Source organism: Ranitomeya imitator, chromosome 1 (genome assembly GCF_032444005.1).
Source record: "Ranitomeya imitator isolate aRanImi1 chromosome 1, aRanImi1.pri, whole genome shotgun sequence".
Taxonomy (NCBI): domain Eukaryota; kingdom Metazoa; phylum Chordata; class Amphibia; order Anura; family Dendrobatidae; genus Ranitomeya; species Ranitomeya imitator.
This window is the reverse complement of record NC_091282.1, coordinates 94,438,712-94,459,789: the sequence shown is the minus strand read 5'-3', so window position 1 is coordinate 94,459,789 and position 21,078 is coordinate 94,438,712. Positions and strand designations below refer to the sequence as shown.

Below are 21,078 nucleotides of genomic sequence, written 5' to 3'. Positions count from 1 at the left end.
AAAAACTTGTGGATCTCCGTTTTTCGGGTCCCCAATACTATAGCAAAAGTATTGGGGGAAAAAACAGCGGTCTGCAAAACCGGAAGTCACTGTGCACCGCAAAAACAACCTTCCGTTGTTTTTGCAGCCCCACTAATTTTCAATGGGGCCCGTGTCTGTAAGCCATGAAATATATATCGAACAAGCTCGATATTTTTTCACAGCCCTCACGGCCGTACGGCGCTCCTTTGAATTTTTGCGGCCCATTTATGCAGCCCCATAAAAATGCATTGGGGTGCAAAAACGGGCCGAAAAAACACGGCAAGTGTAAAACCAGCCTTACCCTTGTGGATTTTTGTGAAAAGAAAGTTAAATGTTCATTTTTTTTTTTTTTCACATTGCTTTAGTTCATGTGAAGCATCAGAAGGGTTAGTAAACTTCTTGAATGTGATTTTTAGGACTTTGAGGGGTGCAATTTTTATGTTTGGGTATTTTATGTCATATAGTCCAATCACTTCAAATGTGATGTGGTCTCTAAAAAAAAAAGTTTTGTAAGTTTTGTCAGAAAAATGAGAAATTGCTGATCAAATTTTAACCCATGTAACTTCCTAACAACAAAAATATGTTTAAAAATGATGCAGATGTAAAGTAGACATGTGGTAAATGTTATTTATTAAATACTTTGTGCACCATAACTTTCTGCTTTAAGGTCATTAAAATTAAAAGTTTGAACATTTTGAAAAATTTTTAACTTTTCAGCAAATTTCTGATATTTTCACAAATAAATGCAAGTCATATCGAATAATTGTTACCACTGACATGAAGTACAATATGTCACGAAAAAACAAACAAACATTCTCAGAATCAGTGGGATCTGTTGAAGCGTTCCAGTGTTATAATTTTCAAAATTTTTGTTTTTATGCCCCTAAATCAGAGAGTCACACAAAATAGTTAATAAATAACATTTCTCACATGTCTACTTTACATCAGCACAATTTTGGAAAATTATACAGTATATCTTTTTGGTTAGAAAGGTTAAAAGTTTTCTCATTATTCCAACAAAATTTACAAAACCATGTTTTTAAAGACCACATCACATTTGAAGTAACTTTGAGGGACCTATATGACAGAAAATATCCAAAAGTGACACCATTCTAAAAAGTGCACCCCTTAAACTGCTCAAAACCACATTTAAGAAGTTTATTAAATCTTCAGGTGCTTCACAGGAACTAAAGCAATGTGGAAGGAAAAATTAAAATGTTTTACTTTTCCAATAAAAATGTTACTTTACCCCCAAATTTTGTATTTTTACAAGGGTAACAGTAGAAAATACACCATGAAATTTGTTGTGCAATTTTTCCTGAGTGACCACATTTTGGAAACTTCACCCCTCAAGGAACTTATCTAGATATGTGGTGAGCACGTTGAGTCCCCAGGTGCTTCACATAATTTTATAACATTGAGCCGAGAAAATGAAAAATCATATTTTTCTCACACAAATGTTGTTTAAGCCTCACATTTTGCATTTTCACAAGGGTAACAGGAGAAAATGCACCAAACTATTTTTTTGCAATTTCTCCTGAGTATGCTGATTCCCCATATGTGTTGGAAAACTACTGTTTAGGCGCACTGTAGAGCTCAGAAGAGAAGGTGCGCCATTTCACCTTTTGAACACTAAAGCTGGAATAATTAGCCACGTTTGGAGAGCACCTGATGTACCTATACAGTGGAAACTCCTAACAAGTGACCCCACAAGATGTGTGGTGAGCACCTTGAACCCCTTTTTCCCTCAAAAATGTTGGTTTTGCCCCAAATTTTTCATTTTCACAAGGGTACCAGGAGCAAACTGGACCATACAATTTGTTGTGCAATTTCTCCAGAGTATACTGATACCCCATATGTGGTCAAAAACTTCTTTGTGGGACAGTGCAAAGCTCAGAAGGGAAGACGCGCCATATTGGAGTTCACATTTTCCTGCACTTGTTTGCGGGTGGCATGTCACAATGGCAGAGCCCCTGTGGTGCCAGAACAGCAGAACCCCCCATAAGTGGCCCCATTTTACAAACTACACCCGGTGAAGAAAGAATAATAACCTTTTTACCGCTAAAATGTTGTTTTAGACCCAAATTTTTATAAGGGCTAATAGGAAATAATGGACTTCACAGTTTGTTTATTCCTTGCAATGCATTATACCTGTCAGTGCTGCACTGACAGAAGCCTCTTAGACCTTGCTCTGAGCATGATATAACAGGCTTAGCGTAGTTTGGTGACCCAGATGTCATCATGATGACGACCTTGGGTCACCATGGTAACGATCGGGCCCTCGCGTTGACGTCACGGTGGGGCCGATCGGACGGGAGAGGGAGCCCCCTCTCTCTCCCAGCCTACTTTATGTTGTATCTATATCGATCGCAGCATTTAGGGGGTTATCAGGCAGGAGTGATACAGGCACAGCTGTTTGCTCTATTCCTGGCTGCAACCGCGCGTGCGCAGCTCCTGTGCCAATGCGATTTGCCAGGACATATCTAGACTTCCAAGGTCGGGAGCCCCTTCCTAGCCAAGACGTATGATGCGTGGAAGTGGCAAACAGCACTTAACGAATTGGGTCAGTGTACTCCAGCGAGAGCTTAAAGAGGTTTTTCACTAAAAAAAATTAGGCTACATTTTGAAATACAATTTTTAAAGAGGACCCTCATTCCGATCAGAAGATCAAGGTTCTACATCTCCCTTTTGAATGGATCGGTGGTCGTACAGGATCATTTTGGGTCCGTTGAAGTGAAAGAGTTCAGCACTTGGTGAACTTCTGCAGTGCAATAAAGATTGACTGGAGAAGCATTACACCTGTGCAGTGCAATGGAGGACACAGGACCCCTGTTCTTGTGCTTGGTGGGGGTCCTAGCGGTGAGGTTCCCCGTCATTCGCCCCCTTTCTGTTATCCTGTGGATAGCTGATACATTTTGGCGGTATGAAATCCACAGAGGGTCATTTTCATATTCTGCAGAATTTGTCGCAAACATGTCTGCGTCTAAAAATCGATTCCATTGGTCGGAATCGGGTCGTTTCGGATAAACCAGAAAGTCGCAGACTCTTCTGCAATGTGTGAATTTACCCTTTTCACCGGGTCAAAAGTGGACGTTTTTTGCTCATATTTTAATGTATATAAATAATAAAACATTGTTTTTTTCCTGTAATGGAGAAACAAGTTCCTTAAAGAGGATCTGTCACTGGGGTGTGTCCAGCTATGGCTTTTATTTTTGTAGTATTCTGTTTTGTTTTTTTTAAAGCCACTGTACGGTATAGACCATAAAAAAAAGTAGCATGCCCTAAAAAGGCACATAACTCTGGCACCATATGGCAGATAAAAAAGAAAAATACTCAGGGGATCAGGGGGAATGTAGTAAATGCAGAAACTGGACACCTCGGACCTGGTGACTGATCCTCTTTAAAATAATAGAACAAACACAATCGAGTTTTGGTCCTTGAGTGAAGCAGTAGTTCAGCCATATGGCCAGCAGATGGCGGTGTTTCTCTTCTGTATTTTGCCTATAGAGCTGCTGTAGTTTGTGGCCCCTTATCTCATACATAATGTCTTCTGTTCTGTCTTATAGGAGATCAGCAATGTGTAACCAACCATCCATCAACAAAGCAAGTATATCAGGTAAGGCAGATCACCTCGTAGTGACCGAAGTCTTCTTACCAGAAATGCCGGGAAATTGTGATAACATTCCATGAAGTGTTCCTTATGTATTTCCCCATAGCACGGGCTCCCTAATGCATCAATACAGTGCGATACGTTTGTCATGTTGATGGCTGCAATATATGTATAGGCAGAAATATCAAAGTTGTTGCAATCATGCCGTGACTCCGAATCTACTTTTAGGTCTTCTCCCTTTGTGTCTTTCCTTTACAAACAGCGCCACTCCTGTCTATGGGTTGTGTCTGGTATTGCAGATCATCCCCATCAATGTATATGTGGTGGAGCTGCACTATCACACACAGCCATGTTTTTGCAGACCATGGACAACCCCCGAGAGGGGACCTGCGGCACAGAATCTGTGTATTACAGGCCAGCTCTGTCGCTCCAGTATGATGGTTGCATCATTGGATGCATTGTGTGGCTTTCTTGTCTTCCTGTGTGTTGTGGACCTCCGGTATCAGCGTCCGTCTTTGATTGCCGCCTTTACCACCTGTATGGGACTCTATGATGACAGTGCAGAATCTCGAATCACCTACTTGTGTCTGATTGATTGTCAAACTGGGTCAAAAATGGTCATCTGAAGATGGAACATAACTGCGACCCAAAACCTCACATTTACATATAGCAAAGCTGAAGTTGCCACTGAGCCATTTTATTTATACGTATTTTAAATATCTGAGTATGGCTGAAGGGTCGGGGGCAACCTGGGCATGTGCCACAGCTGAGGAGTGCTAAGAGGGGTGCCAAAAAGCTAAACTGAACCTTTGTCTGCCCCCATACACACAGCTCTGGCAACACCACCACATCAAACCCCTGTCATGGGCAGCCCAATCTCCAGACCTGAACCCTATTGAAAACCTCCGGAATGTAATCAAGAGGAAGATGGATAGTCACACGCCATCAAACAAAGAAGAACTGCTTACATTTTTGTGCCAGAAACAGAGTGAAAGACTGGTGGAAAGCATGCCAAGACGCATGAAAGCTGTGATTAATAATCATGGTTATTCCACAAAATATTGATTTCTGAACTCTTCCTGAGCTTTTTTTTTTCTAAAAAAAAAACTTTGTGAATGCCAAATGAAGTCAGTTGAGTTGTTCAAGAGAGGCCTGGATGTCTTCCTGGAGCAGAACAATATTGTATCTTAGTTATTAGGTTCTGTAGAAGGACGTAGATCTGGGGATTTATTCTGATGGAATATAGGCTGAACTGGATGGACAAATGTCTTTTTTCGGCCTAACTAACTATGTTACTAATTCTTAGAGATATAAAAATGAGCAAAACAATCCCTACATCCCTTTTATTTCAGTGTTTAGTTGTTGTACACACATTCGTCCACAAGATGTCAGCAGAGAGCTGTAAAAGTAGGTTCTGCTGAGTTTTGGACCAGTGGAGCATTGCATGTGAATGAGGACTGCTGGGCGCCCTGGCATCTCATCGCCCTAGCATATTATCGCCCTGGCAACTCATCACCCTGCCATCGCATCACCCAGTCATCACCTCGCCCTGGCATCGCATCACCCTGCCATAACATCACCCTGGCATCTCATCGCACTGGCATCTCATCACCCTGCCATTGCATCGCCCTGGCTTCTCATCGCCCTGGCATCGCATAACCCTGCCATCACATCGCCCTGGCATCTCATCACCCTGGCATTGCATCACCTTCCATCGCATCACCCTGCCATCGCATCGCCCTGCCATCGCATTGCCCTGGCATCGCATCTCCCTGGTATCAAATCGCCCTGGCATCACATTGCTCTCAGATCGCAACCCCCTGGCATCGCATCGCCCTGCCATTACATCGCCCTGGATCACATCGCCCTGGCATGGCATCGCCCTGCCATCTCATCGACCTGCCATCTCATCGCCCTGCCATCTCATCGCCCTGGCATCTCATCGCCCTGGCATCGCATTGTCCTGGCATCGCATCGCCTTCCATCGCATCACCCTGCCATCACATTGCCCTGACATCGCATCGCCCTGGTATCAAATCGCCCTGGCATCACATTGCTCTCGGATCACATCGCCCTGGCATCGCATCGCCCTGCCATTACATCGCCCTGGCATAGCATCACCCTGCCATCGCATTGCCCGGGCATCTCATCGCCCTGGCATTGCATCGCCCTGCCATCGCATTGCTCTGCTATCACATCGCCATGTTACCACATCGCCCTGCCATCGCATCGCCCTGACATCGCATCATCTCATCGCCCTGGCATCGCATTGCCCTGGCATCGCATCACCCTGCCATCGTATCGCCCTGCCATCGTATCGCCCTGCCATCGCATCGCCCTGCCATTGCATAAGCCCTGCCATTGCATCACCCTGCCATTGCATCACCCTGCCATCGTATCGCCCTGCCATCGCATCGCCCTGCCATCGCATCGCCCTGCCATCGCATCATCTCATCGCCCTGGCATCGCATTGCCCTGGCATCGCATCACCCTGCCATCGTATCGCCCTGCCATCGCATCGCCCTGCCATTGCATAAGCCCTGCCATTGCATCACCCTGCCATTGCATCACCCTGCCATCGTATCGCCCTGCCATCGCATCGCCCTGCCATCGCATCGCCCTGCCATCGCATCGCCCTGCCATCTCATGGCCCAGGCATCTCATGGCCCTGGCATCACATTGCCCTGGCATTGCATCACCCTGCCATCGCATCGCCCTGCCATCGCATCGCCCTGGTATCGCATCACCCTGCCATCGCATTGCCCTGCTATTGCATCACCCTGCCATTGCATCACCCTGCCATCGCATCACCCTGCCATCGCATCACCCTGCCATCGCATCATCCTGCCATCGCATCACCCTGCCATCGCTTCACCCTGCCATCGCATCACCCTGTCATCGCATCACCCTGCCATCTCATAGCCCAGGCATCTCATGGCCCAGGCATCTCATTGCCCTGCCATTGCATCACCCTGCCATCGCTTCACCCTGCCATCGCATCACCCTGCCATCGCATCACCCTGTCATCGCATCACCCTGCCATCTCATGGCCCAGGCATCTCATGGCCCAGGCATCTCATGGCCCAGGCATCTCATTGCCCTGCCATTGCATCGCCCTGCCATCGCATCGCCCTGCCATCGCATCGCCCTGCCATTGCATCGCCCTGCCATCGCATCGCCCTGTCATCGCATCGCTCTGCCATCGCATCGCCCTGACATCACATCGCCCAGGCATGGCATCGCCCTGGCATCGCATCACCCTGCCATCACATCACCCTGCCATCACATCGCCCTGCTATCACATCGCCCTACCATCGCATCGCCCTTATAATCTCTGACTGCAGATTACTCAGCAATTTAGGGAGATATGAGGATCACCGTCTGTCACATGCTTGTTTATATGGGACCGATTGTAGATTATAGACAGCTAGAATGTAATATAGCCGGGGGACGGGGGTTAATTTTAATGGGGGCTCATTTAAAAGTAATGACTAACATAAATGACTTTTACAATGTCACAGTAAATTCATGAAATCCTGCCTCCTAATTTCACGTATATAAAATAATAATCGTCTCCCATCCCCCTCGAGCTCCTTTTTATAATGGCAGATATTACACACAGCTGGCTGTGCGCGCTGCAATAAATCCAGTGATCTGGCATTCGTCCCGTATTACACTGAGTGTTTTCCAAACATCTCTGATGCCAAGTAATAAACCTCTTGCCCTGTACCAGCAGGCGCCAGATGTGGTGTGGCTGCCAATCTGAAACGCTTTGCATTGATACAGTCTGTATGTATTTTAATAGGTTATGGTATTTTCATTTTTTCCTATGTGTGTGCCTGGGGTGGGTACACGGCATGGGTCACGGCTGTATACTCACATGAGAGCTGCAGTGTTAGATCAATAGACTGAACAACTAGAAGAATTGGGCAAGTCTTTTATACCATGTATGACAAATTTGGGGAGATTTTAATTTTTTCCATTATATTAACACTTGGACATGGGTAATAGTGTCCTCACCTTCCCAGAGGACTTCCCTACCCCATCACTAATAGTGTCCTCACCTTCCCAGAGGACTTCCCTACCCCATCACTAATAGTGTCCTCACCTTCCCAGAGGACTTCTCTACCCTATCAGTAATAGTGTCCTCACCTTCCAGAGGACTTCCCTACCCCATCGCTAATAGTGTCCTCCCATTCCCAGAGGACTTCCCTACCCCATCAGTAATAGTGTCCTCACCTTCCCAGAGAACTTCCCCACCCCATCACTAATAGTGTCCTCTCCTTCCAGAGGACTTCCCTACCCCATCGCTAATAGTGTCCTCCCATTCCCAGAGGACTTCCCTACCCCATCACTAATAGTGTCCTCACCTTTCCAGAGGACTTCCCTACCCTATCACTAATAGTGTCCTCACCTTCCCAGAGGACTTCCTTACCCCATCAGTAATAGTGTCCTCACCTTCCAGAGGACTTCCCTACAACATCACTAATAGTGTCCTCACCTTTCCAGAGGACTTCCCTACCCTATCAGTAATAGTGTCCTCACCTTCCCAGAGGACTTCCCTACCCCATCAGTAATAGTGTCCTCACCTTCCAGAGGACTTCCCTACCCCATCACTAATAGTGTCCTCACCTTCCCAGAGAACTTCCCCACCCCATCACTAATAGTGTCCTCACCTTTCCAGAGGACTTCCCTACCCCATCACTAATAGTGTCCTCACCTTCCCAGAGAACTTCCCCACCCCATCACTAATAGTGTCCTCACCTTTCCAGAGGACTTCCCTACCCCATCACTAATAGTGTCCTCACCTTCCCAGAGAACTTCCCCACCCCATCACTAATAGTGTCCTCACCTTTCCAGAGGACTTCCCTACCCCATCACTAATAGTGTCCTCACCTTCCCAGAGAACTTCCCCACCCCATCACTAATAGTGTCCTCACCTTTCCAGAGGACTTCCCTACCCCATCATTAATAGTGTCCTCACCTTCCAGAGGACTTCCCTTCCCCATCACTAATAGTGTCTTCACCTTCCCAGAGGACTTCTCTGCCCCATCACTAATAATGTCATCACCTTCCAGAGGAATTCTCTATTCCATCACTAATAGTGTCCTCACCTTCCTAGAGGACTTCTCTATCCCATTACTAAGGTATATTGCAATTTCCTGTTGTCCACCACTGCCTATAATGGAGTGGGCACTCACTGGTGTGTATAATTTAGGCTCTGCACAGTGCTATTTTTGGGTACTATGTGGCGGTACTTACTGTAATATGGCACTATTGTTTGGGCATTGTGTGTTGATATTTGCCAACCTATCTATCTATGTAATTGTCTAAGGTCCACTTCTGTCTGTTTGTCTGTTTTCCACTTCCGTCTGTTTGTCTGTCACGGAAATCCCACGTCGCTGATTGGTCGCGGCTGGCTGGCACAGTCCGGCCGCGAATTGGCCCCTCCCTACTCCCCTCCAGTCAGTACCCCCTCCATACTCCCCTCCAGTCAGTGCCCCGTCCATACTCCCCTCCAGTCAGCGCCCACATATGGTTTCAGAAGTCCATTAAATGGACTGCGTTACACTGCGGCATAACGCGGTGTAACGCAGTACATTGACGGTGGCATTAACCCTGTAAGTGTGACCAACGTTTTACTATTGATGCTGCCTATGCGTCTGGCTGTGCTATATATTACGTGGCTGTGTTATATACTACATGACCTGTGCTATATACCAGGGGTGTCAAACTGCATTCCTCGAGGGCTGCAAACAGGTCATGTTTTCAGGATTTCCTTGCTTTGCACAGGTGATAATTTAATCACCTGCAGAGAATGATTCCAGCACCTTGTGCAATGCTAAGGAAATCTTGAAAACACGCATGGTTTGAGGCCCTCGAGGAATGCAGTTTGCCACCCCTGCTATATACTACTTGGGCTGTGTAATATACTACGTGGGCTGTGTAATATACTGCGTGGGCTGTGTTATATACTGTGTGGGCTGTGTTATATACTATGTGGCCGGCCGCGAACAATCAGCAACAGGCGCAGTCCGGCCGCGAATTGGCGTGGGATTTGAACCATTCTTCGCTAATTGGTCGCGCCCGGCCGGCTGAATCCTGTATATTCATTGCATTATTATGAAATCTTCATAAATAAACTACATACATATTCTAGAATACCCGATGCGTTAGAATTGGCCACCATCTAGTAGTGATAATATTTGACCACTCTATCACTGTTTGGCCATTGTGTGGCACTTATGTATTCACTGTATAGCACTACTATGTATGTATTATCTGGTAGTATTATTTGGATATTTTAAATGACCAAATATCACTACTTTATAGACAGTATTTAGATACTGTAGGTGCCAAGACATTTTCCTTCTAAAAATAAGGAGTCTGCACTGACCTTGGTTTTGTCCTACAACTGCATAAAAGAAATGAAGATGCCAAGTAATTGTCTTTTATATTTAAAGGGAACCCCTCAGCAAAATAATGGTATTTACCTGCAGCTATAGTGGTATTCTGCAATATCATTTTAAACATTATTATCAGAAGTGCAGCTGCTGGGAGAAAATTAAGTTTTATTCTGTGTAGTGACTGCCCCAGTGCTGCCATTATGAAGGGAAGCCAGCGGCTGCAGGGAGAAGATAACATCCTATTCTCCCAGTGACCACACTTATAATTAGACAGTTAGACATCTTTAAAATGGTATTTACCTGCAGATTACCACTGGGGCTGCAGTTACATGCTGTGTTTGAGACTTAGAATGGCACAAGTACGTCTTATTCTATACTGCCACAGTGTTGTATCACTTGCTGCCATTACTTGGTTTTATGGCTGACCTTGGAAGAAGTAGTATTCTGCTGGAACGCAGCAGCCGGGCTCCAGACTTTTTGTCAGCAAAGTGTCTGACCCATTACCTGCTAAATGCCGGGATCAGGACAAGGTGAAATGTCTGCTCTGTTCAGACTTTCCATCTGTCCCGGGATCAGCGGCACAGTGTGACAGTACATAAGCTTTTGTACACTTTTAATGTGACTTTTTGGTCCATTTTTTGTAATATAAGGTCTAAATCGCTTGCATTCCTCTTTTTTCCTAACTGTAATTTTTATTGAAATTTTATAAGAATAATTACCGTAATTTATAATTACCGTATGTGTATAATGTTATTAATAAATATTACTTTAATTTTTAATAATACAAAATTCAGGTTATTGTCCAGTGTTCTAAACTCTCAAAAATATGTACAATTCAGTGTTTCATAAGAAGAGAAAAAGAAAAGATGATAAGGTGGGAAAGGGGGATACAAGGGATAAGAAATGAGTGGAGGGTTAGGACAGAAGGGACAAAGAAAAGAGGTGTTATGGTCGTGACTCCATGAGGCTCCTTGGAAGTTGGTTGTGGTGTCATAGACCTCCTCGACGTTCCAGGGCAACTTTCTCCTGGGTGTTAATGAGGTGGGCCGTAAGGCGCTCCAAAGAGTGGACTCCCTTCAGTCAACATTTATCTGTTAAGGGGGGTTTAAATTAAAAGGTTTTGGAGATCCAAGGGTGACACAAGTAGCCCCAAGACAAACCGGCTCCCATCGTGGTAGAAGAACATTTGCTGCTTCTGTATCGTGAAAGATACTCAACTAATATGTCTGAGAGACTCCTGGACAAGTGGAGATCTGGCAGCCAAAGAACTAGTTGATTAAGGAAACCAGGAGCTGCTTTGACGTCTAAATCTGTGTAACAGGCTCCTACGCAGAATGCAAAAGTTCGAGAGGAGTTTGTCATCAGCTGCTGAACTCTGCATATGTAGAGACCGCGATGACAAAGCTCTCAGACGAAGTGAGCGTTGTCATCTGTCTCTGCCTATGCAGAGTGCAACAGTTAATGGCAAACTCATTTCTATTGCTGTGCACTGTACAGACAGCAACTCCTGTCTGCCTCTGCTTTCACTTGCTGGGCAAACTATAAAATGTGTCCTCTGTTAAAAAAAAAAAACAAAAAAAAAAACTACAAAGATTAAGCTAAACTTAACTTTACATACTTTTTCTAACACTAAAGAGGTTTAGGATTATCGTCATATCTAGGACAAGAGTTGAGGTTATAGTTAGGGCTAGGACGGGAGTTAGGCTATGTGCCCACATTTCGCTTTTTAAGCGTTTTTTTAAGCGTTTCTGCGGCTTTTTCCCCCGCTGAGGAAGCACTTAAAAAACGCTTACATAAAGCATCCCATTATTTTTAATGGCATTCCGCAATTGTTGTGCCCGTGCTGCGTTTTTTTCCGCAGCGGAATCGCATTGTGGAAAAAAAACGCATGTTCATTAATTTTGCAGAAAATCTGCATTTTTGCCGCTATAGAATTGCATTTGGACACATAGAAAAAAAAAACGCATGAAAACCGTGAAAAAAGCATGACCGATAAGCAATAATAGCGCAAAAAAAAAAAGGCTCGAAAAACGCAAGCTGATTTCCTGGCAGGGGAGTCCAGTTTTGTTGCGGAAAATTCTGCATACATTCTGCAACGTGGGAACATTGCCTAAATGTTAGGCTGATGTCACATTTGCAAATGCAATGCGAGAAACTTGCGCGAGTCTCTTGCCTCAATACCCGGCACCGCCGCAGGACCGGAGTGTGCAGTTCCATGTATCTCTATGCAGCTAAACACTATGGCCCGAGTGCCGGCGGCAGTACCGATTACGGAGTCGAGAGACTTGCGCAAGTTTCACGCATTGCAGTTGCAAGTGGGACACCGGCCTTAGGGTTATAGTTACGGCTAGGATGAGCGTTAAAGCTAGGGTTATGGTTAGGTTTACAGTTATGGTTAGGACGGAAGTTAGTGCTAGGGTTATAGTTAAAGGGACACTGTCACCTGGATTTGGAAGGAACAATCTTCAGCCATGGAGGCGGGGTTTTTGGGTTTTTGATTCACCCTTTCCTTACCCGCTGGCTGCATGCTGGCTGCAATATTGGATTGAACTTCATTCTCTGTCCTCCGTATTACACGCCTGCACAAGGTAACCTTGCACAGCGCAGGCGTGTACTATGGATGACAGAGAATGAACTTCAATCCAATATTGCAGCCAGCATGCAGCCAGCGGGTAAGGAAAGGGTGAATCAAAAACCCAAAAACCCCGCCTCCATGGCTGAAGATTGTTCCCTCCAAATCCAGGTGACAGTGTCCCTTTAAGGTCTAGGGCAAGACTTTGGGTTATATTTAGGGCTAGGAGGAGAGTTAAGGTACCGTCACACTAAGCGACGCTGCAGCGATACCGACAACGATCCGGATCGCTGCAGCGTCGCTGTTTGGTCGCTGGAGAGCTGTCACACAGACAGCTCTCCAGCGACCAACGATCCCGAGGTCCCCGGTAACCAGGGTAAAGATCGGGTTACTAAGCGCAGGGCCGCGCTTAGTAACCCGATGTTTACCCTGGTTACCATCGTTAAAGTAAAAAAAACAACCGCTACATACTTACCTACCACTGTCTGTCCTCGGCGCTCTGCTTCTCTGGTCTGGCTGTGAGCGTCGGGCAGCCGGAAAGCCACTGTGCTCACAGCAGGAGCAGAGAAGCAGAGCGCCGAGGACAGACAGCGGTAGGTAAGTATGTAGTGTTTTTTTTTTTTTACTTTAACGATGGTAACCAGGGTAAACATTGGGTTACTAAGCGCGGCCCTGCGCTTAGTTACCCGATGTTTACCCTGGTTACCAGTGAAGACATCGCTGAATCTGTGTCACACACGCCGATTCAGCGATGTCTACGGGGAGTCCAGCGACGAAACAAAGTTCTGGACTTTCTTCCCCGACCAGCGACAGCACAGCAGGGGCCTGATCGCTGCTGCCTGTCACACTGGACGATATCGCTAGCCAGGACGCTGCAACGTCACGGATCGCTAGCGATATCGTCTAGTGTGACGGTACCTTTAGGGCTAGGATTATATTTAGGACTAGGACAAGAGTTAAAGCTAGGGTTATGGTTAGGGTTATAGTTAGGGGTAGGACGGGAGTTAAGGCTAGGGTTATAGTTAGAGCTAGGACCAGAGTTAGGGTTATATTTAGGACTAGAACAAGGGGTAAAGCTAGTGTTATTTAGGGTTATAGTTAGGACTTGGACGGAAGTTATGTTTAGGACTAGGGTTATGGTTAGGACTTATGATGAGTATTAGTTTTATAAAATGCTTAATAATCCCTGCAGTTTAGGACTCGGTGTTTGCTCTTTATTTGTGATGTCATTTCTGTGAAGAGCTTGGTCGCTGCTCTTCCAGTTACATAAGAGACTTTACTTTCAGTGGATTAAAGGCCTATAAATTTGTGTAGGCCGATGTGAGGTCAATTGTCACCTACAAGGACTGTAATTCAGATTTGGAATGCTGTTATTCAGAAGATCTATATATCTGTACATGGCACTTAGAGCTAAATGTTGCTATTCTTTATTATGCTCAGATTATATTTTTATGTCATGTACTATTTAGTTCAGCATGGAAGCTAAGACAATAATATCTTAGATTTACTGTAGATCGCCCACTTAACCCCTTAAAGATAATTTTTACATGAATTTTTTCTATTTTTTTCTCCTCTGCATTTCAGCAGTGATGTATATGTATTAAGTCTTATTTTGTGGTTGCCAACATGCTTGTTCTTACATATAAAATTGTCTTTAAAGGGGCATCCCTATCTGGTACATTTGTAGGATAGGCACAGGATCTACTATATAATTGTCTAAGGGTCACTTCCGTCTTTCTGTCTGTCTGTCACGGAAATCCCAAGTCGCTGATTGGTCGCGGCAAAACAGCCACGACTAATCAGCGACGGGCACAGTCCGGCGGCAGAATGGCCGCTCCTTACTCCCCGTAGTGAGTGCCCGCTCCATAATCCCTTCCAGTCAGCGCTCACACAGGGTGAATGGCAGCGTTAGCAGACCGCGTTATGCCGCAGTGTAACGCACTCTGTTAACGCTGCTATTAACCCTGTGTGACCAACGTTTTACTATTGATGCTGCCTATGCAGCTTCAATAGTAAAAACATCTAATGTTAATAATAAAAAAATAAAAAATAGTTATATACTCGCCCTCTGTCGGCCTCTCGGATCCAGAACAAGCCTTTCCCGCTCCTCGCGACGCCCCGGTGACCGTTCCATGCATGCGGTCTCGCGAGACTGCTACGTCATCATCTCGCGAGATCGCAGTGCACTGTTGGGACCGGAGCGTGCGAGGAGCATTGGTAAACGCTTCGCCTGGATCCAGGGGCCAACGGAAGGTTAGTATATAACTATTTTTTATTTTAATTATTTTTTTTAACAGGGATATGATGCCCACATTGCTATATACTATGTTGGCTGTGCAATATACTACGTGGGCTGTGCAATATACTACGTGGGCTGTGCAATATACTACGTGGCTGTGCTATATACTATGGGGCTGTGCTATATACTCCGTAGGCTGTGCAATATACTACGTGGCTGTGCAATATACTACGTGGCTGTGTTATACACTACGTGGGCTGTTATATACTACGTGGGCTGTTATATACTACGTGGGCTGTTATATACTATGTGGGCTGTGCTATATACTACGTGGGCTGTGCTATATACTACGTGGGCTGTGCAATATACTATGTTGCTGTGCAATATACTACGTTGCTGTGCAATATACTACATTGCTGTGCAATATACTACGTGGCTGTGCAATATACTGCGTGGCTGTGCAATATACTACGTGGCTGTGCAATATACTACGTGGGTTGTGCTATATACGTGGGCTGTGTTATACACTTCGTGGGCTGTGTTATACACTACGTGGGCTGTGTTATACTCTACGTGGGCTGTGTTATATACTGCGTGCATGGGCTGTTATATACTATGTGAGCTGTGTTATATGCTATGTGGGCTGTTATACACTCTGTGGACTGTGCTATATACTCCGTGGGCTGTGCTATATACTACGTGGCTGTGCTATATACTACGTGGCTGTGCAATATACTACGTGGCTGTGCTATTTACTATGTGGGCTGTTATATACTATGTGGCTGTGCTATATACTACGTGGCCGGCCGCGAACAATCAGGTGCAGTCCGGCCGCGAATTGGCGTGGGATTTGAACCACACTTCGCTAATTGGTCGCGGTTGGCCGAATCCTGTGTATTCAATGTATTATTCTAAAATCTTCATAAATAATCTACATACATATTCTAGAATACCCGATGCGTTAGAATCGGGCTACCATCTAGTGTATAATAAATACAGATCCCACATATCGAGCCCACATCAAACTCAAAAATGAAGCCCTGAAATCCCATACAAATAAAAGGAAGTCAAACCACATTTCCACTTACTGTGGCAAGTGTCAGGGCCTCAATATCGAGATTAATGCAGGGCCCATTGTGGGACTTACATCTACCACGTACTTATGACTTATCCTCTAGATATGCCATAAATGTGCAGGATGGGAATACCCCTGTAAGATACGTTTATTTGTATCCATAGCAGAATGCACATTAAAATATGAAAAATATTTAGAATTGAGAGTCCTCAGTGGTTGATGCCTTTTAATGGCTAACTGAAAAGATGGCAACAAATTGCAAGCTTTCGAGACTGCACAGGTCTCTTCATCAGGAAATTGCACAGATTGCGCTCTCCTGATGAAGAGACCTGTGTAGTCTGGAAAGCTTGCAATTTGTTACCATCTTTTCAGTTGGCCATTAAAAGGTATCAACCACTGAGGACTCTCAATTCTAAATGTTTTTCTATCTATTAGCTAACACGGTACCAAGATATATTTCTTTCCTGCATTAAAATATGAAAATTTCACCAATGAGTTTTGATGTTATTTTTTTCTCATTTCTTAACATACAGTAGATAGAAAAACTTTATCATGTGCCTTGTTTCCATATAGTTTTGTACTCAATTTTTAGCTGTAATTAATAATAGAAATAAAAGTTGAACTGTCCTCTGTTGGTATCCACACCACACAAGTGACCATGGCTAGATATACTGTAACTTATTTATTCCCTATAGGTTTACTTTTATCCTGGATATCAACATTTCCATTCTCTTAAGTGCTTGTCACCAGTGTTTCCACAGTGCAGGAAAAATTGTGAAAGAGCTACATATGAAATACATATAATATAATAAAAAAACACACATATAAAACTTTATTTACATGGTTACAAACAATGCAAACTGTGTGCTAGCTAATGATCGTCAGTGCATTCACTTGGGCCCTATACAGATTGCATATTGTCTGTAGTCACTTGCTTAAATGTAATTTCCTGACTGCTTACATGTCACTTCATTGCTTATGTGTTTCCTGCATGTCACTTACTGGGAGCTTACGTCTCACTTCCTGACTTCTTGTGTATCATTTCTTGTTTCCTGCATGTCACTTCCTGGCAGCTTACATGTCACTTCCTGGCTGCTTGCGTGTCACTTCTGGCAGCTTACATGTCACTTCCTGGCTTTTTGTGTGTCATGTCCTGTTTCCTGTATGTCACTTCCTGGCAGCTTACATGTCACTTCCTGGCAGCTTACATGTCACTTCCTGGCTGTTTGCGTGTCACTTCTGGCAGCTTACATGTCACTTCCTGGCTTTTTGTGTGTCATTTCCTGTTTCCTGTATTTCACTTCCTGGCAGCTTACATGTCACTTCCTGGCTTCTTGTGTGTCATTTCCTGTTTCCTGGATGTCACTTCCTGGCAGCATCTAGGAATCCAGGAATGAAATAATGGCGCTCCTGTGTTAAGATAAAATGAACCTGTGTAAAAAATTCTGTGTAATGTCGATATTTATTATTATTTTTAATAGGCCTAGAGTCACATCTGGTTTTATTAAGAGTCTCCAAAGCAAATATGGCGGCTGTGTATGTCTCCTGGTAAAATGACAGACACCATGCAGAAATCTGATGGACCCCATTAGTTTTTCTGTTCATATAAAAACAGAAAATCTGACATAACACATATGTGAATTTTCTTAGTTTGTCTTAGTCTCCGTTATTTTTCTTGCTCTACATTATGCTCCAGAGCTGCATTTTTCATTTTCCTGATTCCTATTGAAAATAGTTAACATCAGATTACTGTTTTGTGCCTATTGTAAAAGACTGCAACCCTTCCCAGAATTGAAGTCACTTTGCCAGCTCCTGCATACAGTAAGCAATGCATGCTGGGTGATTTCTACTCCGAAGCCCTATAGAGAACTGTGAAAGCAGCTCTGGACTATAATACAGTAGACACAAAAGGGTACATATACTGTACAAACTATCGGACATTACAGAAAAACACATAATTAAAGGGATCCTCTCAGCAGGATTGTGCACAGTAACCTACAGACAGTGTCAGGTTAGCGTCGTTATACTGATTAAAATGATACTTTGGTTGATGAAATCTGTCTTGTGGTTGTTGTTTAATCTTTATTTTCATTTTTTAGTTAATGATCTGCTCGTGCTCTGGGGCGACCTGTGAGGGGTCTTCATGTGGTGCTCTGATTAAGTATTCATAATGCAGACTGCTGAGAGATCACTGATCCCTCACTGACCATCCTCCTTGTTGGTATAATGAATACATACTGAAGAAAAAAACAAAGCATTAACTAAAAACTGAAAATAAAGATTAAACAACAACCACAAGACTGATTTCATCAACCAAGTTATCATTGTAATCAATATAATGGCGCCGACCTGACACTGTCTGTAGGATACTGTGCATAATTCAAGCAGGAGGAGTTTGGGCCGTGCTCAAAAGACCTTAAAGTCTATGAAGAAATAGGTGAAAGGCACAAAAGGTAAAGAGTGCTTGTATTGTATGAGCTAGCCATCTTTATAAATAAGGGTGTTCATGTAATACTATATGAACCTGTCACCGGCCAGTATTTGTATATGTCCAACATTATAAATAAGTGCTAGGGAGTGCATGGAATTTGTGGGAAACTGATGAAAGAAGGCACATGGTTCTGAGGAAAAATATGTGACGACAGAAACTGAGTAAAGTTAGATCAGTGAAGTGATGTGATAGGTCTCCTTAAAAATATTTTCATTTTAGGACATGCTGTGTGAAGACTAGGAATTAACCAGATTGTCTGGAGTAGTGCATTTTAGGGAACTGGTGCAGCACAAGAAAAGTCTTGAAAACAGGAGTGGAAGGTTCAGCTTTTGTAGGAAGTTAGTTATAGCTGATTGGAGAATGGCGCGTGGATTTGATAGTAGGCAGAGTACATGGGAGTAGATGTAGGGCAATATGGAGAGCTTATTGGGGGAGTGTGATAAGTTTATGCTGTATTCTGTAGCGGATGGGCAACCAGTACAATAGCTGGCACAGGGTCATGGCATCGATGTAGTTGCTGGACAGAAATATGAGTATGGCTGTTGTATTCAGGAAATATTGTAGAGAGAAGAGTTTAGTGAGATAAAATTGATTAATAGTGAGATGCAGTAATTAAGATGAGAATGAATCAGAGCGACAATAAGAATTGTTACAGCATAAGTGTTAAGAAAAGGGTAGATCCAAGACCTGTTTTGACATCCATATAGTGTGGCGTTGTCTGCTACTGCAGTTTGGTTTGTTCAAGTGAATGGTTTGAACTGCTGGATTCATTCTGATTTGTGTGCTCCCACCTAGAAGTAATGAAAAATCACCAAAAAGCCCTTTAAAGGGGTATTTCCATCTTCAAGATCCTATTCCAATATGTAGGAGGTAAAATAATAGTAATATTAGCAAATAACTCCAATTAGAAATGTATTATAGTTGTTCTGGTTCACTGTGTCTCTTTTTATTATGAGTGCAAAGATAGGGATAGAGACTGGCTCTGTACAGACCTACGGAATATATTGGTGCCATGAAAATTATCTGTGTTCTCAGTCTCTACAGATCATATGAGCTTTGTCCTTTTTTTGTTTATTATGGAGTTTAAAGGTCAATTTATTAGTTTTTTACAACCTGCAAATGATTTAAATTTCTATATAAAAAAAAAATGTATTGTCACTGATTACACCGTCTGCCATTGTCCAAGCTAGAAAAAAACAGTCCTTTGTGCAGCCCGGATGAAGGGCGCCCGCGGCCTGACGCCGAATTCTGTATGAATTTTACATCACTGCATTTTCAGCTGTTCTGCCCGATTGTGACAATATATAAACACGCAGATCAGGTTCGCTCCCTATCACCTAGCAACATTTAGCTAGTGACATCAGAGCAGAGCCATCCCAACCAGATCTCTGGAGTTACTGCTTTCCTCTGTGGAAAAATCACTTACATATCTCCGTTAATCATTCAGGATGCAGCAGGGATGAAAAAAAAATAAAAAATTTAAAAAAAGGCTCATTTCTACCACGACAGAAAACAAATGTTCCGCGGATGTTTATTATCTCCTGCCAGCTGTGATTATTTCATATCATAATGTAAACCTGCCTATTCTACAGGCCTGACCTCTCCAACATTAGACAGATAATCGTCATACTGAAGTAGCACAGCTGAGTTTGCTATTGTTGTACGGTTTATGTAGCAATTTGCTGTTTGTGGTTTAGGATTAGCTTAAAGGCTAAGATCATCATTGACATAGAAAAATATATTTTTTTTTCATACGTTAGCTGTTATTTTAAGATGATAAAATCTTCATTCTTCATGACTTCATTGATCAGCAATTTTCAGTATGAGCCAAAGTTCACATCCTTTTCTTGCGGGAGTGTTCTTCCCGGTAATACAGGCTGGATGTTGAGGTCTTTGTGCATCCAGGGTGCTGCTGTTTTCACTTGCTGATATGTCAATACAACTTCTATCCTGCACTTACTATACTTCCTCTTCATGTACTTTCCCCCTTATTTGTAGCCTGTTTTCTTTGACTTCCCTGAGACTGTACATGCTTTCTCCCCTTTCCACTCTGTGTACACAGTGTTCCAAGCATTCAATCTATTTCTAACACTGATGACAACAGATAGGTTATCCAGTTGTAGATAATGGTAGGCACATAACAGCAAAATAGAATGGGTGAACTGCTCAGTGGTAACTATGACCAATCAATGTAGAGAGAACCATGGTACTGCAAATTCAGATGAGACCTAAGGAATGGATACAGAGTACCCAAAACACACCACTCAAGGGAGGTATATAAAAAATAGTAATAGTAGTTCAATTCATCTATTAACAAAAAACATGAATCAAAGGGTAAAGACATGAGACATGTATGAGGAGACAATAAAAAGAGGAAAGTGCCCCGACGCACGTTTCACGGATGTGCTTTATCAAGGGGAGTCCTATAGTTATAACACGCCCACATCTGTGACTATGATAGGAGCAGTGTTTTCCTTATCTTAAGGTCCTTGATAGATTATTGATATGTTTATGGACATTGTTTTTGTTAAATTCAGATGAGAGCACGCACTTATTTCATTAACATGAGCAACTAGGTCTGTGGAGAACAGTGGGACAACTTTTTGGTCTCATGACCTTGTACACAGCCAAATAGAAATACAGACAAGCATAAGCATGGTTCT

General features: G+C 43.6%; 1 protein-coding gene across 5 annotated transcripts in view; it reads left to right on the top strand.

Moving 5' to 3' along the window:
- PDE4D (phosphodiesterase 4D) overlaps positions 1 to 21,078 on the top strand; it is a 1,251,030-nt gene that overhangs the window by 968,847 nt on the left and 261,105 nt on the right. For all 5 annotated transcript variants that reach the window (XM_069748983.1, XM_069748967.1, XM_069748997.1 and 2 more), the window contains exon 5: positions 3,588 to 3,637. In XM_069748983.1, coding sequence (XP_069605084.1) covers positions 3,588 to 3,637 — 50 coding nt within the window. The remainder of the gene's footprint in view (positions 1 to 3,587; positions 3,638 to 21,078) is intronic.